This window comes from Pinus tabuliformis, chromosome 6 (assembly GCF_031772625.1).
Source record: "Pinus tabuliformis cultivar Carrire ecotype Pingquan chromosome 6, CPIR1, whole genome shotgun sequence".
In the NCBI taxonomy this organism is placed as follows: domain Eukaryota; kingdom Viridiplantae; phylum Streptophyta; class Pinopsida; order Pinales; family Pinaceae; genus Pinus; species Pinus tabuliformis.
The window spans coordinates 398,089,890-398,117,494 of NC_142292.1; the positions used below are offsets into that span (position 1 = coordinate 398,089,890).

Sequence of the window (27,605 nt, forward strand, 5' to 3'; positions counted from 1 at the left end):
GCAATCTGTGGGATTAGGTACTTATTCTGGATAGTGATCTTGTTCAACGCCCGGTGGTTAATACAAAACCTTCAGGTCCCATCCTTCTTCTGTACCAATACAATCGGGCTCCCACAAGGTGATGAGCTTGGCCTGATGTTGCCTTTTTGCAATAGTTCTTGAATCTGTCGCTTGATCTCATCGTTCTCTAGAATAGAGTGCCGATAGATCGGACCATTGGGAAATGGTGCGCCCGGGGTCAGATTGATAGAGTGCTTAACCTGACAGTGTAGAGGTACCCATGTAGGTGAGGCGAAAATATCCATATACTCCTCCACAACCTTGTCCATATGTCATTGTTGTGTAGAGGAGCCCTGCGTGGAAGCCATGGCCACAACCTTCTTCTTGCCCTGAGGGCGAATCATAAGGAAAACAAATTTCTTGGTATGGGAAATGATCTTACTGCATTGCTTTGCAGTGATCAAAGAGATGGCGGTAGGCGGGGCTACCTCCGTTATCCTATACAACTTATTGGCCAAGGCAATAATCACAGAGCGAGGTTTAGACTCATATACAACACATTGCTTCCATAAGAATGGTTGTCCTAACAACACATCACAAACTTCAAGAGGAGAAACATCACACAATACCTCATCTTTCAAGGGCTTGATTCTGTAGGGAAGACGACACTATTGGTTGACGCAAAGATCTTGTCCTTGGTGAAGCTACCAAATGGTGTATGACTGTGGATGTGTTGTAGTCTTTAGGCCCATCCGCTTCACGACCTCTGCTAAAATGAGGTTCTTTTAGCTCTCGCTGTCGACAATGAACTGCAACGGAGAACCCTTCACCCACATCCGTGAGTGGAAGAGATGTTCCCCTCCTCTAGATCTTCAGGTTCAATCTTTTGGATCTTGGTGGTGGCCACTGTGGCACTGGGTTCCAAATCAATGATTTTCTTCCCTTTGTTAGTTCCCTTATCGGGTTCTGATTCAGAGTCAGAACATGTGTCTGATTCAGAAACCTTCAGCTCGACCACGAGTGATTGCTTGGCACGACACTCACTTGTATTGTGAGTGGAGCTCTTATGGGACTCACACGATTTTCCCGTGTCCTTATTTCTCTTCATGGTGTTGTTCTTTGCTTGCAGCTTCAGCGAAATGTGTTGTGGTCCTTTGTTCTATGGTTTGGGGGCGCATTTTCCTTGCTTTGGATTCACAGATCCAAAGTCCCACTTCTTTTGTTTAAACTTCTTCTCAATCTTGATAGCATACAGACACGCCATGCCAAGCGAGGAAATTTCCAGGAACTCCATGTCGCCTTAGATGTACTTTTGTAGAAAGTCGCGTCACTTGAGCACAAAATGTCGCTCAGTATCATTGATACCCAACTCCATGCGAAGGGTATGGAAAATATTTTTGAACTCCCATACCTCTTGGTCCCTTGCCTATCGTAGCATGGTCCACTTTATGTATTCATCTTCATAGCTCCCAACAGGGTAATATTGTTCCTTGATGGCGTCTCAAAAAGAATCCCAAGTGGGTGCGGCTAAAAATAGTGAGGGTTCACTCTCGTCCTTTTGTTCACAGTAGGTTTCCCACCAATCCTGGACGTGTGGGGCAGCTTTGAGAATTAAAAAAGTAATCTTTTCCCAATTGGAAAAGTCATGAACTGAAAAATATCTTTCCAACAGATTTAACCATTTATCTACAACGTATGTATCTATCAAGCCTTCAAATATGGGAATATCGAAGTTAACTTGTACCTTAAAAGGAATGGCACCTCTAGAGTGGCTACTTGATGAAGATGCATTGCGTGTGGGTAGCCGTCGAAGGATCTAGGCAAAGTTATCCATCATCGCTTCCCTCTGTCGCTCGAGGGCTTCCTTGAGCAGCATTTTGAAAGGATCTCCTACCTCCTCATCTTTCTTTTCCTCTGCCATGGGAGGTCATTGGGTTTTGCGAGGCTAATCTTGCAATGGTTCAACTAGATCGAGCCCTAACTCCTTATAACTTGACCTTGTTGGGGACATGCAAAGAAAAATAGAGAAAGAGTAGACCGCCCTGATACCACTAATCTGAACTTAATCAGGAATGCAACAACTTACATATATAATCATAAATACAAAGATGCAGTAGAAAAACACGTCATTTCATTAATAGAAAAATATTGAACTATGCTTACAAACAGAATGGAAATAAGATAGCTTGGGCGATGGTAGCTTATCTCTGAGAAGAGATGTGGCGGTTAGATGCCTATGAACTGTGTTACAATGAGGCTCAAAGGCCTATTTATTATTTAGAAAAAACGAAAATCCCTAAACATCCAAAAACCTAACCCTAGGAGATGAAATGCCAAAACTGTGGGCCCCGTTTGGGTAAATTGGTACATCAACTTCATGGGGTCGTAACTTTGGCATACGATCTCTGTTTGGCTATCATAATAGCTCGCTTCAAAGATATCATAGAGTATGCTAAAAACAAGAGCTAAACTAAGTTGGGGCATTTATGGTCTCTCCTTTTTCCCTAAAAGCGTTGTTTAGGGCCTCAAAATGGCTCCAAAAGTTCAGGACCCGAAAAAACTGCCAAAAATAGTAAATTGTGCTACAATTAAGGAAACCGAAAAAATAAATGAGATAGTGTTGGGGGTCCAAGTGGAATAGGCGGGTGGCCACCAATATCCACCTGGATCATAGCACCCACCCCTTGAACAATTTTACCAGCTATCACTAAAAGGAAGCTCTGGCTCCCTTATTGAAGGCTCCAACCCTCAACACCTCGTATGGACCACGTTTCATAATATTTTATATTTAATCCACCTATCAATCATCAAACAACCTGTAGGCCACCTTCCATCAAATTTTCACATTGGACCTACATCAACAATAACCTCAATACCAAATTGAATAATGAATCTAAAATACAATCACTAAACCAACTATATCACTGTAACATTATCTCACTAAATACTGAATCGACCACTACAACTAGATCATATCAATGCACAACCAAACCATAACAGATATAAATCATTGAGATCAAGACATCATTGACAAACAACAACAAATATAACAAAACTTATCAACAATCATCATCAAGTAGCACTTCAAACCCTGACTAGATCTAACTCATAATATATATGCAACTATTATTAAGCAAACCTGCATATATACATGCTTATCATGTGCAACACCAGCGTACAGGTCTCAACATACTGAAACACCATATATATAAAACTCAAGAAAAACATATCCCCGTATGTACGACTATTTAGAATCAAACCAACATACAAATATTAAATTATTGAAGCATACCTTCGCTGGAAACACAACTCAGATTCTGCAACCTTTATTAGCTCCTCTTGGTAATGATCCATGAGAAGTGTAACTTACTAAAAAGAGCATGTTGGCGTTATTCGTTAATAATCTACGATGGTTATGGTGATGATATTTCATTAAGAATAATGGACAAATGACAATGATGGGCCTACTAGAGAAGAGTTGTGGTGAGGAAGAGAGAACCAATGTTGTAAATACATGTCATCTAATAAGAAGATAAGGGGAAATTTATTGTTTTTGGAATGATTAATAGTAAAACTAAGATTGATCTTTCTTTAATTATTTGCTTTCAATGATTTTAGTTGCACTATAAGTAGATTTATAGGAGCACCAAATGATATATTTCCTATAAAAAATGTATTACTTGTAAAAAGATAATGGATACACAATCATTAAAACACATATTACGACCATTTTACACAACCAAGTTAAGCATATTGCATAGTGTTAGAATTTTCTTTAAGAGATCTAACAAATCCCTCTCAAGGTTGATTGAAAAAATCAACTCTTAAGGAGAAAATCTCATTGAAACAATCTACCCAAAATGGAAAAATGAATGTAATTGAAGCTAAAAACATGTTTTTCTCACTTTTGGAACCATCCTTTCATGATATAGCAATTACGAATACGATGCTCGAGTGATTATTCAAATGTGTATTTTTCATTTCTTAATTGACTTCTTGATTGATGAGATGTTATTAATGAACTTTTGATGATTTTCCAATGTTACATTGCATCAATTTTATGCAAGATTTGCAGAAAGTAAACAATTATTCAAGTTATTGTGAAGGTGTCCTCAAGATAGCTTTATTGAGATCTCTAATGGGTTTTGTTAATTTTTTAGTCATTATTGAATTCACAAAAGTTTTAGCATAAGCATTTGTTTTTTTTTTTTGGGTAACATGAAAATGGGGTTGTAAAAGAAGGGAATCTTGGAAAATTGTTGAAAGCTTGGTTGCCAAACCTTATAAAAAAAATTAGACATGTGCTTTAAAGAATTATTTTTCTATATTTTTTGGTTAAATATAAATGTGCCCTCAATATGCAATTAGATTTGAATACAAAGGTAGCATAGTCTCATTGAAAAGGAAAAAATAGTCTTCTTTGAGAGCTTTAATTTCTACATTTTTCAATGAAAAGCATATTTCTTGGTGTTGGATGTGTCCTTGACCTCTCTTGAAATTTGAACAAGGGGGTCTAAGGTACACTTTGTGTTTGTGTGTGGAATTCTTTTGAATGCTTGATAGTAGATATTTTATGCCTAGTTTTGACACTTGATACACATTGGTGACTCATCAATCAACAGAACAAACGTAGAGTAATGAGGAAAAAGAAAATTAATATTGATTATTCAACAAAAATACATCAATCAACCATACTCAGAGTGTTGTATAATTTCATATAACGTGAAGGCTACGAGTTACTTGTTCCTCTACAATTGATGGAGAAATGACCAAAAATCAAAGGCCATGATAATTTATGATCCATGTAAAATATGTTTCAATTGATCCATAAGCCATGTGATCCAATTTTAAATTCAAATGTCTTTTTAGTTAACGGTTTGTTGATCCCTTGAAATTGAAGCATACTATTGAATCATTTAATTAAGTCATTGAATTGCAAAAAAAGTGCAAACGCTTTCAAAGTTAAAATTCAATTACTCAAATTGTTATGAAGTCCTATCTAAAATTGAATAAGGAGGTCATTTTCATGAATGTTTAATCACTTGAAAGAGCGATTTGGGGTGTTGATCAATAGTACATGACACCCTAAGGTTGTTAGTATTAAGTTCAAGAGAGTGTGTACAAGCAAGTGTGACATGATTAATGGTTAGAATCATGGAATGTTTTTCCTTGTTGGAAACATTGCTTGAAACAACTTAAAGCACTTCAACCACAATACCCAATAGTACATTGGAAATTGTCCTTGCTTGCAAGTCATCAAACAAATTTCAACTTGCTAAAAATGTAATCCCACTCTTGAATTATAAGTTAAGGATGTTAAAAAAATTAGGGGTCCATCAAGAATTCCAAACAAGTGTTTGTCTAGAATAATCATTTCTATGAGATCAATCCTCCTCAACATGCAGTTCAAGAAATGGAATAGTTGACAATGTTTCATAAGATGTCAAAACACATAATGATATGAAAAGTAATTTAAGTGTAAGTGACCTTGAATCCTTTTCATTTGGGATTACAAAAATAAACATTTATGAATTTCTAAAAGCAAACAGTTAGGAAAAGTTTGATATTTCCAAAATCATTGTTAAACATTTGGAAGAGCCTTAATTCAATAAGAATTTACATGGCTCAGAATATGAGAAAATGCATTAACAACTTTCATGTATCTAACTACTCCAAACCAATTTAGTTTGTGAATGCCAATTTTCTTGCCAACACTACGTTGTTGATTAAAAAAATCCGAAAATCGTCAACATTGTCTTCAAGTTGTTCATGTGAAAAAAAAAGGTTTTGATCTCCATCCTTAACTTCATTGTGGGGATAGAAATCAACTTTCAAAAAACTGTTGAAAGAAGAAGGAGATTAATAAGTGAAAAATTCATTATGGGTTGTTGAACTCTTGGAAATGGCATTAACAAACAATATTTTGCATAAGTCTTCCTATCAAGTTCAAACATAGGTAAAGACACATATGAACTGCGAAGTTGTAGACGTGGATTACTTTTATTTTTTTCAATCAATTGTTATAGACGATGATTTTGGGCATGATTGGGGCCCAATTATAAATGTTTTTTGGAGGTAAAAATAAAGTCCATGATTTCCAAATTAGTGCTCTCTTAAAGCTTCAGGGTGGGCACACCAATGAGTGAAAATGGTTGTGGTAAACTAAAACCACCAAAAGAACTGAAAAGTAACAAAAACCACCAAATGAAGTAAAATTGTGTAGTGGTTAACAAATAAAACCAAATTAAGTGAAAACCCATGCCTTCTTACATTTCAATGTACAAAGGGGGGAATGTTGATGATAATTGGCAGACTTCAAGTTTCAACAAATTCCAAATGCACAATATCAGTAATAGATGGTAGAATTAGACCAAAACAAAGCCAAGTCGGTGAGAACAATAGCAATAAGAGCATTGTAAAAATTTCATCAATTATGATCAATTATCTAATTTGGGAACTTTGAGGGCTCTACCACTTATCATGTTTATATGAAACATGCATTGATGTGATCATGTTTTCCTTAACATGATTAATTCAAGGTTTGGGCAGTTATAATGAGACACCTAGTTCACTACTCCACGATTATTTGCAAGAATTATGGTTAAATATTTTGCGATTAGCTCATACACATAATTCAAGGTTCGAATGTTGATTGACATTATTTGTGTGTTATTTGAGAGAAAAGTTTTGTGGAATTTTTTTTCATCTAGATGGTCATTGGATCTGACAAAGGATAACTAGATCCATTTGCATTGTTGCTTAGCATTTGAATGGGTTGCCATGGATTTTCAAGGATATGTTGGAATTATAGTTGATTCACTTCTTATGGTTAGCTTTCATTAGATATTGGAGTCCACTTCAATGAAAAATTACAAACATTCTAGCCTATGTGCTTATATAGAGGAATTTTCTAGATTTTATGAGTTTTTAAGATCCAAATTTGGTGGCTTTTCAAGTAGTTCTTCATGGAGGCTCAACCTAGTTTATGCTTTGGTTCTTGTTATCTTCTTGGTATAATTGTCCAAATTTATGATTGAAGGGGTATTGTTATGACATGACTCCCTATTACAATCATGAAGTTCTATGCCACCTTTATATATTTTACATCATAAGATATAAATATTATCCTAACTATGCATTAGCTCTTATTTTGCCTCCTCTTAGCCGTATCCTTTAATGGGGTGTTAATATGAGAGTAAATCTAGGTCAATGGGTGGTTACATCCCTATATTGTAAATTTGTATTGAATATAGTGTTGAGAATGGCTTAATCATTTTCTACCATTTTCATGTGATGTGCCTCGTGGCTCAAGCCTTTTCTACCATCTTCTACTTTGAGCCTGAAATTGTTGAGTTCCCATGTTTGCTTTCAAAATGTTTACATACATAGTTGTTGATATATACACCTTTTCATTTATGCATGTTCATAAAGTGTTCTTACCTTGTAGATTCATTAGTCTAAGCCTCCAATGCTAGATCCATGAAATTGTGTCCAATGCCTTTACTTCCTCGAGAAGGGATGGACATTATATAGTTCCATTAGAGAATTTTTGTTGTCGACATGTCGATTGTTGTTGGGTGATATGTTTTTGCAATTCCTTTTAAAGGAACAACAACTATTTCAAACACTTATTTATATTTTACATATGTTGTTGTATTAAGTTATATCATATTATGTTACACATATATTTATTGTTTACCTCAAATAATCTTCATATGGAATGGATATCACAACCTTGAATGTCATATCTTGAGTCAATATACAAAGAGTACAACAAATGCTTCTTATCTTCTATGAAACATAGATTAATGAAATAATGGAAGAGGTTTATATAGTAGCGGGATTTCAATGGGTGTAACCACCTCCTCCAACATTTACCCACTTTTACAAGCTCGCCAAGATAAACATGAGACGAGTGTCACTATGATATGACTCGACCAATAAGTTCTAGTTATGGAAGTGGGGCATGCAATCTGACCACAAACTGACATCCCTCAGAGACCACAGACCACTCAGGAGGCTGCAAATCACCCCAGGTGGTCAACCCCTAAGCTGGAACTCTATTTCACAAGGGGAACTCCCCAACCGCACGCACAACACAAGATCAATGTGGTTATGAGATCCCATCTGCATGCATAAGCCTGCCTCCATGTGGTTATGATTGAAATTCCTAAGTTCATTGCCAACGGTTCCGAGATCTAAGCCACTTTTTCAGGCTAGCCTCCAGACCACTGCCTAGAATTGCCTACTAATTTTCCATAATGCAATAAAAGGTAATGACAATGTTAATCAATAAAAAATCAAGCAATAACTTAACCTGGACATGCCTAATCCATGATAAACATTTCATCAAACATATGGTAAACATGAAATCTACAGGTAATGAATGCATATCTGATCACAAGGATCTAAAATTCATCTGAGAATCACCAAGAAGGTCTAACACCCTCTTAAGATAACTACAATAACACTTGTTAGCTCATGCATTCATCAACCGTTCAAATACTTATCAAAACTTGACAAGGGACATATATAGAATACATCATATAACCAACGTAGAAACCATGGAAAATCAACCATAACATCACCATCATAATCACCACAAATGCTCATAGATCACAATAGGAAAATATCTCATATTAACATGTGAAAATTCCAACCAAGTCAGGGACTTCCACATACCACCCGACCATAGATTGGGTTGAACCGAATCTCTCTTTCATCCAACTACCCTCGTGCCATATTCCAAACATGAATATGGGATCATATGGATTAAACCAAAACAAAACCAACCAAGCCTTCTAGAGGCCAAACCACCTCAACTCTCAACCATAGTGATTCCACCCCTTACGGTCCATAAATCACTAACATCAACTAGATCAGTCTCTACCCAAGTTGTCCAGGGCTCCAAGAACTAGAAACTCAACCCACAACTAACTTAGGACTACAGATCATTTGTTCCAACGCACAGCTCTAGGGACTAGCAACTCAACCCACAAGGCTCCAGAGCGTTTGTCCCAACCTGCAGGCTCCAGGAACTAGTAACTCAATCCAAGTTGTTCAAGGCTCCAAAGTGTTTGTTCCAACACAAAACCATAGGGAATCTGAGAACCAATAAAAAAAAGAAGAAGTGGGAAACCCACAACACCATGCTTATCCAGGAAATGGCAAGGCAAGGTTGAAACCACTGTCAATCTAGGCAAATATCCATGCCAATGAAAACACATAACTAGAGAATCACATGCATATACCATGCATCCAAAAACCAACAAGGGGATCATACATGCAACTTGTTACATGCAAAGCAATCCAGCTTTAGTTGTTGATCCAACTATCTCCTTGCGCTTCCTTCCTTTCCTTTGCTTGCCCTTTGCTTCCTTGCTTGTCTTCTTCCAAATCCCAAAGAATACTAGAGTGCTCCAAGAATACTTTGTGTGTGCAAGAGTGTATGAGAGAATGAACTAGAGTTCCACCACAAAACTGTCAAAAAGCTAAGCCAAAAGTTGTGAATTGTTTCTATGATTTTTTTTTTAATCATTGATGCCTCCATTTTCTTCATTTTCCCTCTAATTTCCCTTGCATGAAAATTTGTGTCTCTTCACCTCCCTTTTATCCTATTTTCCTTTATTTTCATAATTAAATGTCAATTATTGCCTCTTTGCCTTTGCCAACTTCCATAGTCATTAATTAATCACAAGTGATGCCCATTATGATGTTTTTCCCACTATTCAGCTTGGAATACATGTCCCATGACCTTGGTCTTATTTTATTTACATGGAAAATCAACTAGGGGCTATTACAATGGGTAACCTCAAAGATGGTAGGAACATAGACAACATCACAAAGGAAAAAAAAAGGGTCTTGTGAGGTGCATTGCATGCACGTTGATTTAAAATTGTATGTGACAATGACTTTATTATTACACAAAAGCATAGATCTCATTTTTAGAGTACTTGGGTGTATCCTTTTGTTGATTATTGTTTATGGTGTCTTTGCAATCACTTTATAGTTTATGGCAACAAATTTAGGCTAGTAACAAATTGCCCTACTAAATATTTTAATAAAAACAAATATGTTTTTAGGTAATATTACAACTTGGACTTATAATAAATGTAAAATTGTGGAACTTATTATAGTCGAGGAAATTCATAAGAAACTTATTTCTAAGTATGATTGCAATGAATAGAGGTAGCGAAAGTATGTATAGAGTAAGTGTATCAACCTATGTAAAAACTCTCTAGAGCTCGCTCGTGATGTATACAATAGCTCAAAGGGCTCTATATATATGTTGAACATCACAATATTTAGGATCTTAACTATTATAATTTATTTTCCTACTTTTTTAGCTCGAAGATGTGTAAAACATGAATTTTGTAATGGAAACAACACTATACATTCAATGATGTGGGTGAAAGCCCTCCATTATTGATTCATTTTTGCAATTGAAACTTTGTGGACATCGGGGGCTTAAAAATGCAAACATGTGAGTAAAAGGATTCATAAGATTAAATTCCCGTGAATGTTGATATAATGAAGGTAGAGGTCTATGAAGATGTGTTTGTGAAGGTGAAAAACTCCCAAAAGATTAGTTGGAATCACAATCTTGCAAAATAGTTGGTTCATAAACTCTACTCTTTGTAGTATGGGAAATGAAGCAACTAAACCCCGAACTCCTTATTATAGTGTTATGAATTTTTCAAACACACATTTTATGACTTGTTATATTTTAACTAATAATGAAATGGAGATATGGATCCTCTAGAAATTACTAGAGATTGCTTGGGATATGGGCATTAAACATATGGTCATTGAGGGAGACTCTCGACTTAGCATTGGTAAAATCAAGATTGTTAGTTAGCATGGGAACAAACTAAAAACCAATTAATAATTTCATTTAATCCATTCCATTAAAAGCATCATCTAGTGACTCAAAGCCTTTGATCACTTCTAGTTCCTTCACATTTGGCGAGTGAGTGATGTAGTGATGGATGCCTTATCAAATCAAGGTTTGATGGGTCTCACAACTAATTTGGCAAGATCACAATCCAAATAGCACTATTTGGTTATTTGTAAACTTAATCCATCTTACAATTAAGAAGAGAATCGACACCAACAAATAGTTATGGGATTTAGAGATATTTGTAAAAATGGAAATTCTAAACAAAGATGTTTAGAATTGCACCTCTTTCATTGCTTTTTCTAACCAATCCTAACAACCTTGCAACATTTTAAATTCTTTTTCCTTGCTTTAAAATCACGGTTAATCAATTTTAATTTATAGGTTCCTAAGGGAGGATCATAAAAAGAGTCCCAACAAATCTATTGCATTCAACCAAAGAGTATATGTCATTCACATATCTTTTTACAAATGGAAATTCCAAACAAGGATATGATAATTGTATCTCGTTCATTGCTTTTTCTATCTAGTCCTAATAGCCTTGCAACATTTTTTATGCTTTTTGTTTGGTTTACAATCATGGTTTATTAATTTTGGTTTGTAGGTTCCTAGGGCAGGACAATTAAGTACCAAAAACTCCATTGTATCCAACCATATAAGGGGTATATAGGATTCACAAGTCTTTTACAAATGGAAATTCCAAACAAGTATATGCCAATTGTGCCTTGTTCATTATTTTTTTAACCAATGCTAACAAACCTGTAACATTTGTTGTGTTTTTTCTTTGCTCTACAATCACGGTTAATTAGTTTTGGTTTGTAGGTTCGTAAGGAAGATGATAAATAAAAGGTGCTAGCAACTCTGTTGCATCCAACCAAAAATTGAAGAAATATATGGATACCACTTTACAACACTTTTGCATGAGTATTCTATATGCATTGAAATCTAACTTGAATTAGATGCTCCAAAAATATCTTACTATCAATATTAATTTGGCAATCAATATTTAGGATCTTTGTTAAAAAGGCTTATTTCCTTTTTGGATTATAAGCAATTCTCTATTTTGTAAATATATATCTACCATTCCTAATAGGCTCAATTTTATATATAATAATAATAATGCATGACTAAGGAATTTGGAACATAAAGTTTCCAAATGAAGTGACAATGTTTCCTTTGGGGATGGTGGATGCTTCTATTGCCATTGTGTCAACACATTCATTTTGAGCACTTACAATGCCAAATAATTGAACCTCTTCAAATTTTCACAAGTTCTTGTTGGATCCTACCATAGTTCTTGGCCAAATTTTGATGATGGATACTTACTTCATGTTCTTGCATTACATTGATTATAATCTCTCAGTCTCATAGGACCACCAAATATGTAATTTGCCTTTTTCTTATCAATCAAATCCCAATAAACAAAGAAAGGCATTCGACTTGATTAGTGGTTGTACGTCCTAATCCCCATGAGAAATCAAGCACCTTTGTTCCATCTAGATTCATCAAAGTTTCACTTGCTCTTGCCTTCCTTGGGATTAAGCTTCTCTTGTTAGCTATAAATAAGAGTAGAGTCATTCTTATGAATCATGTGTAGAGTTTATTTTATTTTGAGCCTAACTCATTAAGAGGCCACCCGACCTCAATCAACAAGTGAACAAGAGTGGGTTCCTTCCATAAAAGGATTAATTGTAAGGCATTGCCCATCCTCAAGGATTTTGATATTAATAAAGAGTGGAGCATTTCTAATATCTCTTTTGTGGTTTAGTTTCTTAGTTTAAGGGTCACAACAAATGCAATGAGATTGTTAATTGCAAGGTGTTTCCCATCCTCAAGGATTTTGATAGTAATAGTGGAGCATTTCTAGTATCTCAATTTTGATTCAATTTCTCCAATTAAGGATCGTGTTAAACACAACAAGATCTTGCTCATGATACATTGCAGTTCGCTCTAATTGGAAACATTGTTTCAAATACTACAAGTCTCGAGCAATTTATCCCTCATTTATATGACACTAAAATGTTCAAACATGTTGTTATTACAACCCACTACAATGTGGTGTTAAAATGAAAATCCAACTAAGTAAATACATTTAAAACTAGTATATAAACCTCCTTGTTTTATTTTTTGGTTTAAGTGGGGTTAATTTTAGGGAATCGTGGATTGTTAAAAAGATATTTGGGATCTTATCATCCAACGGTGGACAAAGAATCACATTAATGCAACCATATAATAAACTCTAACATGGTTAATACTACTTGGGACTTTTCTAACCATTGAATAACAAGGCCAATTTCTCAAAGAGAACGTTATAATGCCTTGATAAAATATATGAGATGCAACCAAGCCTTAGCCATGATCATTGTTGTCCACTTGAATACTAGAAACATTATTTTAAATGCCAAGTGTCTTAAGCAACATTACCCACTCACTTATATAATATTAAATTCTAAAATGTTTTGCTATTACAATACATGACACTACAATGTTCAAAAGAAAGTTTAACTAAGAAAATAAACTTATAATTTTTTTTCTTTGCCAAAGTAGGGTTAATTTGTGGAGTAAATATTGCTTTGAATATTCTCGAAAATTTGAGAAAGGATATACACATCAAAGCATTAGAAATAAAACTTCAGAAAGTTAAAGAAAATCTACTTAATTTAAAAAACCAAGAAAAAAAGGAAACCGTAAATACTTTCTTTTTTACCACAAAATAAAGTTTATATTACTTAGAAAAATATATATAAGGAGATAAATATATATTTTTCCTTGGAAAGCAGATGTTGGGAAATTTTTGGGTACTTCTCCTCATTTTGAGAATGACATATGCTATAAAGTAGATGGCATGGACTATTTTGGACTTAATTTAGCAAGGGCATCAAGTGAGACTCTCACCTAATATTTCAAAGGCAAACAACATAGGCACTTAATCTCAAGGCCTCCTACTTGTAATTCATAGCACACAACCACTTGAACTAGCCTATCAAGCCAAAGAGATGAGCATATTTATAAGTGAAATATGTACAATCACAACATCATCTATCTTGTTGTAGCCAAGTCCCAATAAACTCTCAGTACACGAAAATCAAAACATCAACATTTGTAATTAGCAAAACTCCTTCAACCTTAGCATAAAAAAACACATAGTGTAAGCATAAAATTTCAAGTGTACATATATTAATAATAAAACTCTTTTTTTAAGAAGAAAAAATTCGTAATTTTATTGAACTTGAAAAATAGAGACAACATTACATTTTGTAGTTGAGCATTTCAATCACATTAACTGAAAGGCCTAGAAAAAGAAGAGCTCAAAGTTTCCTAAAACATTCCTCCAATAACCATAGGTCCATGAAACATCTATAAAAATTATATTTTGGGTTTCAGTGTAAAGACACTTAACTACCCTTTTCTACCTTTATTTTTCTCTACTTTTCTCCTTATCCCTTGATTCGGACTGGCATTTACAATTTACAATTGCCAATTGATTCTCTTCCATAATTACCATTTGATTCTCTACCACCTTCGAAGAGCCCTCTCTGTCTGAGTGCGAATCTCAGATGCATGGGGGTCTTTTGGTACCTCCCATCTCTTTTTCAGGGGAGGAGCTTCGTTGTGTTGTACTGGAACTATGGTTATTGCTACTTCCATCACTTGCATGCTTTGGATTATTGTTCCCTTTTGATCAAGTCCTTTTTCCTTAGGAATTCCATTTGTTGTCTGGGTAGCCATAGGGTTCTCCATTATTTTTTTGTCCTCTTCATCTGAGGGAAGCTGCTCCCAAAATTTCCAACCCTTTGGATTTTGGGGTTGCGTCTTCTTCCCTTTTAGATCTTTCTTTGCCCTTGGACACGTGTTTTGTAAATGTCTAATTTGAAGACAAATACGACATCAAAAAGCCATATTTTCAAAATCTAAACGGTGTGTCCACTAAAAAAATTTATTGGTTAGGTGGATACAATCAGGTAAACCCTTACTAAGATCTACTTCAACATAGATCCTAGCAAAGGTAAAAATTCCTTTCGAAGGTCTATCCAAATCCATCTTCACAAACATCCCCAAAGTGTTTCCAATTCCCTCTAGGACTCGGTGGTGCCAACAAGGAAGTGGAAGGTTATGTAATCTAACCCATACCAACATTTTGGAGACCGCCATGGTGTTGGCATCAAACCCAAGAAACCATGGGGTTATATAAAGGTCCGTGCTACCCCAAAACTAAGAGCCCTCATTTAGGACAAAGTGCACTTCCTTCAAGGTAGCAATTTGTACAACTAAAAATCCCTTGGAACACAGGTGGATTTCACAATTTAAGGTCTAATTTGTACATACCCATTGATGTAGATCCTCTGCTTTTGGCCAAAACCCATTAAATCTACAAATGATTGCTCAAGATTAGAGGGTATAAAACCATTTTGTAACTTCTGGAAAATTTATTGCCAATGCTGGGACCTGGTCCATCTGTTCCACGATGTAAGGTATAGGGATATTAATGTTTGGATCTAGTTTGTTTTGTGGTTCAACCTGGCTCTTTACTGCATCCTTAAACGAAACAAATCCCTTAGGGTTATTGGTGCCAGACAAACCTCCTCTCAGGCACAGGTTGATGATGATTGAGGAGTATTATTTGACGCCGTAGTCTTGTAATAAAAAGTATTCTTGCATGGATCTACGTGCATAAATATGATTTTGGAACTCCATCGAAATTCCTAATCTATTTGGGATATTTTGCTTCAGATCAAGCAACAAAGTCCCAACCTGAACCCCTATGAGGACCAATCTCCCATATGGGGTTTTCACAAATATTTGAAAAAAAACCTTCCATGTTTAGAATTGGTTGAACAACTGCTGCATCTAGCTGATTGCGCAGTTCGAAGTGTAGCCAGACATCACAACACCAATCTACATAATAAAGACTAGATCGGTCCAAATCACCTCACACGTGGATATGATTCACTAGAATTGGGCCTTTAAATGGCAGATCTATGATGGAAGAGGGTGTTATCAAATCCTTCTCCCTCCTTCCTGCAGAAGGGACGCCTCTGCGTATCTCTGGATGACCGATCAACGTTCTAATCCTTGCCATACATTTTCCTTTATCCTCATAGTTTGATCCGTGCAGGTCAGTGAGACAAAGGATTTCGTGGGTGGCGAGATCAAATTGAAATGTGGATCTATGTATAGATAACTATAAACCTGCATGTAAATCCTGAAAGCAACCACGACGTGGGCCAACCCTAGCTCAACTCTCCATTCTCTCATTCAATGCCCCTCAACAATGCCGAGTGACACAAATTCTTGACCAACTACATCACCATTCATTAATACTAAAACTTTTGAATACAAACTCATAATGCAATTTCTAAATAGAAGACACCCAACAATTCAACGACAATGCCAAAAACAATCGCAATGCAATATGATGAATGACTTAAGATCACGAAAAACCACTACTCTCTAATGACTGACACACTAAAACACAAGTAATTACTTTTGTTAAAAGTGTGTCCGACAATATTTTAATGTTTTTCAATATCAAATGGAAATTATTGTTGTTAATTATATTGCAATATGATGGATGACTTAGAATCAACAAAAAAGAAATCATCGTTTTCTAATAAATGACACCCTAAAACACCAGTAAAAACTTTTGTTAGATTAATATCCCAAAATATTTTAGAGTGAAGTCTAATTTTTCTAAGTGACCAATTCTTTTATAAGATTATAATTTTTCAGTATTTAAATTGCATACATAAATTCAATGCCCTAAAACACTCTTAAAACACTAATTATATAAACTACACATCAAACCTTTTTTTTAAAAGGGGGTGGCTAGGCCCCTGAAGAATCATTATATTAGGCCATCTGTACAAATATTTACATATGAATACATCACATCAATCAGATTCACATAATCGTTGCATAGCAGCATCGCAGATGAGGATCAAAACTGGATGGGGAGCGTGTAAGCCGTCAGCCTCGCCGTTGAACCATGCACTCCACATCAAACCTACACTTACATATTCCTACTAAATTTCAAAAAAACATAACCATAAAATAATCCTACTAAATAAATAAAAAAATATTTAATGTTTTTCAATATCAAATAAAAATTATTATCTACGAACTATGATTCTAAAAAGTATTTTACCTATTTTTTTTTTTTAATTCACCCTAAAGTAATAACTATGTTTATTATCATGCTTAACTCACTCAAATTTGTTTCCAATCCAACCATTGAAACGATATTCATCCCAGGTACGGCCCCAGTTTACGATAATGACAACGCTTTAACAAAGTGGCAGATGCTATGGAGAATACCGAACGCTAACGAAGAAAAATCAACCTACCTTGCGAGCAACGAACCAAAACTCATATCGGATTCGAAAAACAGACTCAATACTCGCTCGATTATAAACCCTCCATTAAACCCCTATATATACTCAAATACATTTACGGCAGCATGCATGAAAAGTGAACGAAGCCAAACAGTATTCGCGGATGCAGTAACCCTGACTTACCATTTCTACTTCTTGAAACGTTCATAGTTTTCACTGACGGGCAAAGCTTTTTGATTGTAGTCTCTACGCCGAGCGGAGAGTTATTTGCAGGGATATCGAGAGCATTACCATGGCGGTGTCCTCATCTTCATGGATTCCACTTCTCGAAACTTTCGTTAATCCTGATAATTCACCAGACCAACAGGTTAGGCAGTCTCTAGAAACAAACATCAAATGCTCTGCATCTTCTTTCTCAATTTTATTTTTATTTTTTTGAATTCAAAGTTGATTGGCTTTTACACATCACCGTTTCTTTGAGTTGAATGGATTCATTCTGCACCCAAACAAAAAAAGAGAGATTCGCATGCAGCTAACTATTTGTGAGACAGAGTAGACAGTGTTTAGGGTTTTGGTGGAGTTCAAATTATCAAATGATGTGTTGTGCACTCTCATTGGAGTTATATATGTGGTTAAAATTGTGCATTGCTCACTCAGAAATCAGTTGAGTATTGCAGTGCAAGGATAACACGAGCGCAGAGCGAGAACACTTCAGTGGGGCGGGGGAGTAACGATGTTGAAGGAAATCACACGTATGACACTGTAGTACAATAGCTTGCAACATCGTATAGATAGCAACCACAAGACAAGGCACATACGGCGGACATGTCATGACGCTGGATCCGCTGGCGATGTGTGTGGTATACAGTTTGGATGTATTATTCAAAAGGGCTCTCAAAGCAGGGTCCCTGCATATAACATGACACTCCTGAGCTATTCAATATTTCTCAAGTACATGCTTTCCAGGAATATACCCCTGGAGACGTGGAGGCCTTTTTCAGTCGTAAAAGTTAAAACCCAAAACCCTTTTGTTCGAATTTCAAAGATTACAGACATACTTACTCCCAATATCCACCAGCCCGGCTCATAACTTAAGACTATAACAGAATAGATAAACCCACAAAGTTCCAAGACAGTCTGAAACAGTTAGCCATGCACATCTATCTGGAACCATGGGGGTCACTAGAGTGGCATGGAGTGGCTGCCAGTTGTCTTTCCGACCATTGAAAACAATGGTAGGGGTTAGAGGCCCTTACCGAGACCCCTTGAATCTGTCTGATACAGTAACGATCTAAACGCTGTTCTGTTGAGTTTGTTGCTGTCTGCTGCTGAGAAGCAGCATTTCATTCTTCCCATTGGAGTTCACTTAAAAAATCTGTTTGGAGGTCGATTCTCCAATTTCCTTTGCAGTATTTCCCAGGAGTGTGATTTTTAATTCCAATTTCTCGTGCCAGACCAAGTTCTATTTCGCTTATGTGGCTTCTAACCCATCATCATCAACATCATTCTATGGCTTCAAGTCTCGGCCCAATCTCACCATATATCATCCTGTTCACGGATTCTCCTTTAGTTGGTTTAGTGTGATTGAGGGTGGAGTCTGCATTCCACTGCGTCTCCTGGTAGGACCACTAAGCCTCATTGTATCCCTGCGCATACTCTGAGCTTCAAAAGTTGGATGGAGTAAGAATGAACCGGGAGAATGATTGTAATTGTTAAAGAAGAAGGATACACAACAGCACAGGCAAAGATTTATTGCATGGTTATGAGAATAAAAACAAATGCTGAATTAAAGAGACAGATGCAAAGACAGAAAATTTACAGCAAGAAGAAACACCTGTTCAGCAGGGATTCCCAAGTCTGAAATGGATTTTTGCACAGCACACAATGAGGGCAATTGTTTCTGTTTTCATTGAGATGCACTGTATATGTACATAAGTTTCCAGTTAGGCCAGGTTGGTGGAAGTGGGGCATTCTAACAGCCCCCACCTGGGTTCGAATCCTCAAAGAAGTGGCAGCTTTGCTCTCTGGGTTGGTGTGCTTCTGCCAGTGGGTCAGTGTAAATCTGTACAGCTGTGGCCGTTAAGTGCCTGGCCTCATTCTTTCAAGTGTCAAACAGTGTCCCATTTCTTTATAGGTGGTGGATAATTGACAATCATGGCTTTGAACATCTTGCCAACAGTTTTTACATGGAAATATATATGTATTTGATGAGTACACAAGCAGAACTTGAAACTCCAACTATCCCAGGCAACCCAAACATTTCAGTGCCCTGCAGTTGGATTTATTCACTAGGTACACTCCATGACTGTGCATTCACAACTCTCCCAATTAGTTAAGAGCGTACATAGTCATGTTGCAACAACAACCCCAAAACCTAATACAAAAAACCCAACACAAACAAACTGAGATCATGAGAACTTGAAAGAGAGAAGTACTTTTTGAATTATAAAATGGAGAGAGTACATGCCCTTTTATAGTAAAGGAATGATATAAACCCGAAGCCCATACATTGTAGATGCATGAACTCTGAAATGACTTAAAGTATACGAAATTCATTAATACAACATTAATGCATGAATTAGACTAACTCAACAAACGACTTTATTGATATGCCCAAGTCTATAATCTTGATTACCATTATGAACTAAACAACTCTATCATCCTCCCTTAATGGTCATTCTAGAAACTACACCAACTTTATCTCTAAATTTTAAAAATTTATTCGGACTAAGAGGCTTCGTGAAACTGTCTTCCATCTGGCTTCAAAATGGGAATTTTTTTTTAGCTCAACTTCCCCATCTTCCACAGGATGTCAAATGAAATGACAATGTACATCAATATGTTTGGTCCACTCATGGAAGAAAGGGTTATTTGACAGCAGAAGAACTCTTCGGTTATCACAAAAAAGTGTTGTGGGCTCATCCTATTGGATTTGCAAATTTGCAAGCATTCTTCTAAGCCAAATTGCTTCACATGCCCTTTCTACTGCTGCTTTATATTTTGCTTCTATAAAGGAAAGTGAAATTGCATGATGACTCTAAGGGTGAAACTTGATCTTTGGCTCTCATCCTTCTTAATAGTTGTCTTAGATACTTAGTGACATTGTCTCGTATTGATCATTTCTAGTTTCAACATTGAATACCCTATACTTTTTGTTCTCCATCATCTTTACATGCTCTTATATACCTGTACTCTTTATCTTTTATGCTTTCAACTTGATTAGCTAGACATTTAATTGATGATCATGAGCTTGGATTTTCTGATTTTAGCATCTCTTGAGGAGTTGCTTTTGCACTCCCACATTGAACCTTGTATCATGGATGTACGTATTAGTCCCATCAACGTACTTTTGTGGTCTTTTGTCTAACATTAATAATATTATCTTACCTTATATTGTACTCTCGATCAATGTGCTATCCTTCCTTTTTGCAACTACATTTTGTTGTGGAGTATAGGGCACTATGGATTTGAGTTTGTTAGCATATTATTCTCAAAATGTCTTAAAGCCATTTTGTTGAAGAAAGTGTAACTAGGTTCAATCTTCATAAATATGAAATGTACTTTTGATTCTTGTATTTTGTAAAAGAAAGAAAAGTGATTATTATTATTATTGAGCTTGGGTTTCTTGCCCAAGAAATTTGTTTTATAGGTCAAGCACTAATTAAAAGTGCTTCTAGGATTGTCCTTGGTCAAGAAGTCAAATAGGGACATTGTCATAATATGAAAACCCCATCGGGCATCTTGTAAATTGTAAAAAGAATTATTTTTGTAGTTTACTGAGCCTTCCAAGACCAGGTCGGCCTGCCAGCCTGTCAAGTCGACCTAGAAGCTTGGAATTCGTACCCTTGGAAGACCTATATATTGAAGATAGTTCGACCTCATTTGGATACACTCATTCCTCTCTCTCCAATGAGAAGGAAGAAGCAGAAAAGAGCAAGTGAAGAAGGCAAAAGAAGGAGAAGAAGTGTTTTTGGTTCCTCTCTCTCTTTCTCTCCACACGTGCAAAGAAGAGAGCTGAAATTCTGCAGTTTTTCGCTAGGGTTTCTGCTTTTGGGCTAGGGTTTTGTTGTGGGGGTTCAATTTGGTGAAAAAGAGCTGAAGGAAGGGCCAACAAAGTTCCCTTCTAGATCTAGAGGACAAATAAGGTCAAGGGAGGCAGCTGGAGGCAAAGAAGAAGCAATTCTAGTCCATACGTGCGAAGTAGAAGCTGCTAGTTGCAGATCTGCAGTTAGGGCCAAAAAGCTGTGGCTGGAGGTCAAAGTAGTGTTGCCGGAAGAGATTCTGCTGGGTTTGGAAAGCAATGAAGCAAGCACATTCTTTAGAAGCTGATCTTGGTCTTGGAAGGGCTTCAGTGTTGGTCAAGAGTCTTGGTATTCGTCAATAAAGAATCTATAGGAAGAGATTGAAGGGTTTTCCTCTCAAGAGGAGAGGTTTTGCCCTGGCTTGGAGCCGACATCTTGTGTACTTGTATCTTGTTGATCTTCTTGTTTTTGGTAGCTATTTGATGATTAAAGAACACACTATAATAATAATAATAAAAAGATAATCCTAATAAGTGAAAAGACATCACAAGCAGTTATCATAGTGAGAAGAATCATTAATGTCATCTTGCCTTAGATTCTTCAACACATTTGAGCCATACTCATCGCAATTGTCACACCTCAACTTCTTTAAAGAGATTCTTAGATTCCTCTACTAAGGCCTAGAAGTAAAATACCCATTTTTCTGATTTTTCTTTCAAGAAGTAAACATAAGCTTTTCTTGAAAAAATGGCCACAAAAAAAAACTTGATTCCATTGATTTGTCCGTGGATGTTTGTGTAAACTAGCCACAACAATTTCTCAGCTCTATTGACACCATCCTTTGAGAAAGAAAATCAATGTTGTTTTGTAATGACACATCCTTTATAAATGTCAAGTGAAATAGATATTCTCCACTTCAAACCTTCAATCTTCTCCCTCCTGATGGTCTCCATTAATTGTACACTATGATACCAAATGGGAACATGATTAATCTCATCACCTTATTTGCACATAGTCTATTCAAATTACCTTCCCTCATCGCTCTTACAATTGCCTTGCAATGACTATTCATGAGCTTTCCTCCAATTGCATTGATTTTTATAGTCAATCCAACATCTATAATTTGACTTACAACCTATAAGTTCTTAATCACTATAGGAACGTGTAAGACGCTCTCTTTGTATGAACCATCTAACATTGTCACTGAGGCAATTGCCCTACCTACGTCTTCATGCCTATCTCCACCTTTAAAACCACATCTTTTCCCTTTTTCATAGACTTATCTCACAAACCATGCTTGTTTAGAGTCATGTGTTGAGTTGCTCTAAAATATAGAGGTCGGCTTAGCAAAATTTAAAGCCTTGAAACTTTCAAGTACACACACACACTCACACTCACACTCTATTTCCCAATATTAGAATTTATTTCAATGAAGCTGATACGTTTCACAACTAATGGGTATCCTTGGGCTAAGTTGTTGTGACTGGGGGGTATCTGTTCCACAAAATTCATGCAACGCTTGCACCTGTTTCCAACTATGTTAGTTAGTCTGTTTGCAAGGGGAAGATGGTCTATTGAGGATGTCACTCGTGGGAATTGAACCTTGGTGGGGGGATAACAATACCTTGTTATAGGTGAACCAGGTAAGCTCCTAGAGAATACTTCATAAAAAGTTAGTTGTTTTCTCAACATGTCTTCTGGACTTTCCCTGAACTCTTACTTCACCGAACCAATATCACTTCAACAAATGACACCCTTTTCAGTCTTCTTGAACATAGGTACAAGTTGTTCAACAACTCTAATACCATTTTTGGTTTTAAGAGTTGCATGACCATCATAGAGAAACAAATATATGGAGAAATTATTGTTCATCAATGGAGTCACTATATACATCAATGTATGCTTCCTATATACATCGTGTAATAAGTTTTTCAAAAATGTCCTCAACCAATCCCTAGGTTATGTGGGCCATTAACATTGATTGTGACCCTCTTAACATTAGGATTTATAACAATACTCTATTGTGTGTTACCATTAGAATGATGAACAGATTCTTGATTGTAGTAAAAGGGTTTTAGGTTCAGGAGAGAAAGCATCCATTGTTAGAAGATTTTATGGCCAATTTTTACACATGCAAGTTGGGTTTGTAACTTTGTCATAATTGGGGTGTTGTATTATAGGCATTGTAACACCCCCCCTCCTAATCCGCTACAAGACATAGGTTAGGAGGAGGATATTACTCTGCTGACCCAAGATCCAAGGTGCCGTTATAAAAATGGGGTCTAAAAATTTTGATCTCTTAACTAGCTTAAAGCCTCAACAAACATCACCACTGTGCAAATCTTGTTAGGATGATTCTAGTGATATAAATTTTTACCTCAATCCATTCTCTAGATCAAGAGATATGACCACTTGAACTTAAACAAATTGGATGATGCGACGCCATCAACTTGCAACATGGTGCCCACATGGCTACCTAGCCATTCTCCCAGTGCCACTTGGCAATGTCGTATTAGCTGTTGACCCATTCCTAGCATGGGTTCTTCATTTTAATGCACATATGGGTTAATTTTAGGTATGTTCTATGCTAGAGCAATTTATTTAAATTTTCACAGTTAGCTCAATATCTTTTTCAGATTAGCAAACACATCAGCATTAAAGTAAATTGCAGATAGAACATAAATATAAATCGCAGAAGACAAGCCAAGACAAGAGGACACAAGATATGTGGCGCTAGCCAGGGACAAACCCCAATGTGGGGAAATCCTTGATCAATTCTTCTTATATGTTCTTCAATAGTTCAGCACACAGAGAGAGAGAGAGAGAGAGAGAGAGAGAGAGAGTACATTTACAACAGAAGTCAACACTTTGACTTATCTAGATAAGAGCATAGATTATCTCTAGGAAGATGATACGTGGGATCAATTGAAGACATGTTGCTTCAACTGATTCTCTAAGGTGATCTGCTTGTCACTTTGCTGTTCCTAACTATTTTGGTTAGGGCACTTGGGCAACCCTAAACTCCTCTCAACAGTCCTCGAACAACCCTCCAAATCTGCTTGTCACCTTGCTGTTCCTATTCCTAACTGTTCTGGTTAGGGCGCTTGGGCAACCCTAAACTCCTCTGAACAATCCTCGAACAGCCCTCCAAAAATGCTTGTCACTTTGTTGTTCCTAACTGTTCTAGTTAGGGCACTTGGGCAGCCCTAATCTCCTCTCAATAGTCCTCAAACAGCCCTCCAAATCTGCTTGTCACTTGGGCAGCTTCAACATGACTTTGTCTTAGGCAGCTTCACCATGACAACGTCCTAGATCTAGGGCACATAGAGCTAGGGCATCATCTTCTAGGAGCTGTGTAGATCCTTCTTCCCCATGGGAGCATCTAGGGCAACTCTTCTTAAGGCAGCATATCTCTTAGGATCTATCCTCCCACCAAAACCCAAAGACAAGTGGAGAGGAAGAGATCACAAGAAGAGTGTGTACAAATGACTAGCAACCCCCCTCTTTTTATACTAAAACGTTGAGCACATGTGGGTGTTATTTAGTTGTTGGCCGACCTTGACGAATTGTCTTATAACACAAATAAATTCATAACTCCATAAATACTTATCGGAATTGGATGATCTTTAGATCAATCCTACACCTCTCGATGAGAGGGATCCAAAAAAAATATTAGCTGCCATAAATAAGATGATCCACATGGGGTTTGGCCCTAGTTGCCAATTTTAACATATATATATATATATATATATATATATATATATATATATATATATATATATATATATATATATATCAGTCTACCCATTTGTACTGACCATATTAATATATGTTTTTATGCGATTATTTGAAGGGCTGTCTATTAACGACAATTTCCTTGTTCCCTGAGTTCTGTTACCTAACCCTTTCCACTTTACGCATTCACAAACACTTTGGGGTTGGCCTTTCGGGTTGACTTGGATGGTGGGTGCGCATCGCGCCAATAAAAGCATAACTGGGATCATGTGTACATCACCATGTCTGGACGTTATGTCACCCCACACCCTTCTGAGAGGTGCCTTGCCTTTAAACTATGGGAATATGTGTCTCAGTGGGCCACTCCTTTGCACGACTAACACTCTTGATTGGCCCACGGCTCCCCCTCTTGTGGAATAGCTCTGGCATCTTCACGCCACGTGTTAACTTATAACATGCAGCGACAGCAGCACACCTGGGGTCCACTCCTACCGCACCATCTCGACGCTGAGTCATCTCGGTCCTTACTTAAGCGCTGCACATGGCTACCATCTAGGAAACAAACTCATGGATGGGAACTTTCCTATCATCTGCTGCAACCAATTTTCGTAAATGCGAGCCCCAACGCCAACCTTTCGATGACGCGATACTCCTTCGGTGCAGTGATTTTCCTTCCTGTTGACGGATGCGAGGGATCCAACTCACATCGACTGCTTCCACATAGATGACTCCACCAGGTCATCCCGGTCTTGATCATCTCGGGCTTCCCTTTTTGCATTTCGTTATGAAATCTCGAGGTCGTGACCTTCGGGACACGTCACCTTGGGCTCCTTCAGAGGTGTCGATTTCTCCCGATCAATCTCAGTTGTTTGAGATCCTAGCCTTGCTTGTGGTTATGTGTTGCAGTTGTTTGGGTTAACAACCTAGCCATCAACTAATTTGCAAGCGGCCCAATAAATCTCGCTATGATCAAGGGATAAGGTTATGAGGCTAAGGTAAGAGACAAGATCTTTTCGCTCGCATTGCTTATGAGCCTTTTGAGAGGGACTCGACCATGGCTCAACTATAGTGGTTTTGCAAGCGGTTGGACTTGCGCCAGAACCTAGTCACGACCATCAAAGTTTTATGAAGCACATGCTGGTGCTATCCCTCCTGAGCTTACAACAAAATTGCTCTTCCTGGGTTCTTGTTGATTGAAATGCATAACGTAGTCCAGGGACTTGCCCATTTAGCCTCTCAGAGGTCTGTGGTCCCTCTGAATCTCAATGATTTGCGGGAAGCAGGTCAATATCGTTCCAGAGATTTGCAGTTTTCTTTTAAGGAACAAATATGCATAATAAAACTTATAAAGGCAACCAGAGAGCATACAATGGCCAATAAGGTTACAAGGGGATCATCATCCCATCAATAAACAAGAAATATCCTTCCTAGTTCGATTTATGAGCATAAACCATTTGTTTGGCCCAAGATTAACAATATTATAGGCCTACAGTCATTACATTCAGGCAGATTCAATTTTCAGGCATATCCACACAACTGGTCATCGCATAAACATTGCCATAGAGCGAAGCCGACACAATTGAACATCCAATGGCCATTCCACATATGATGGCATTACTCAGTGCATATAACAATAGCACAAATGATTATATATGAGTGTTTTTAGTGTAGAAAGTATTAGTACAATATCACACACATAGGGATAAACCATGCCTAAGATTATATTCTAGGCATCTGCAATACATTTCCATGTTAGATTGACCTCCCTAGTCATTAAATTGAGTAGATTATCAACTTGGTGCCAATGTATAAGAATAAATGCATGGTAACATAAGCAATCATAACTATATCTATCCTCCAGGGATGTATCATTTCTTATCCATGGCACAAAGCTTAACATTACATGATGCAGGAGCATTAGACCAAGTTCGTGGTGGAAAATGAAGGGGGCTTGACAATGTGGTGGATTGGCCACATGTTGGGCTGGAAAAGTCGATTTTGTCTCCTTTAGTGAGATTTTAAATAATGTAAATACAAACTTTGAATAAGCTGTAGAGTTTAGGAAATGAAGAGTCATTTTCCTTGTGTCTTTTCAACTTCCATCAATTAGATAAAAGAGGAAGCGAAACAATTGTCAAGGATGTGCATAAAAAGAGCTTCGATTGAGAGGAGGAGAGCTTCTTCTCCTGCCTCGAACTTGTACTTGTGAAGTAAATAAAAGAAATGTGTAGCATATTCTTTCCATAGCTCTGTGTTATTTCTCTGTGTTTAAGTTGTATATACATTTGATTTCAGTCTAGAATCAGTGTGAACCCAGGGCTATAGCATTATGTGCTGGTGGACCTTTGACTTTTGAGTTGCAGTCATTATGCGCACTTGTTATTGTGACCCAAATCATTAGTTTGTAGAGTCTTTGTTTTGCAGGCAATGACACAGTTATGCTGACTGAGCGTGCTCAATAATTCGATGAGTGGATGCTGGGTGCAGATAGAGCAGGAGGAGATCATTTTCTATAGAAGACAACGTGAAATAAAAACAAAAAAAGAAAACCTCAATAACTCAAGCACTGGACAAAGAGCCTTCGTTATGGATGTTGTCATGGTTTTGTTGGAAGCTGAG

General features: G+C 37.0%; 1 protein-coding gene across 2 annotated transcripts in view; it reads left to right on the forward strand.

Moving 5' to 3' along the window:
* Nucleotides 1–17,234: 17,234 nt before the first annotated feature.
* LOC149258983 (MMS19 nucleotide excision repair protein homolog) overlaps nt 17,235–27,605 on the forward strand; it is a 419,217-nt gene continuing 408,846 nt past the window's right edge. The window contains exon 1 of one of the 2 annotated variants that reach the window (XM_089417142.1): nt 17,235–17,596. In XM_089417142.1, coding sequence (XP_089273268.1) covers nt 17,522–17,596 — 75 coding nt within the window. In that variant the 5' untranslated portion in view covers nt 17,235–17,521. The remainder of the gene's footprint in view (nt 17,597–27,605) is intronic. The other variant, XM_089417149.1, reaches the window with a different exon arrangement.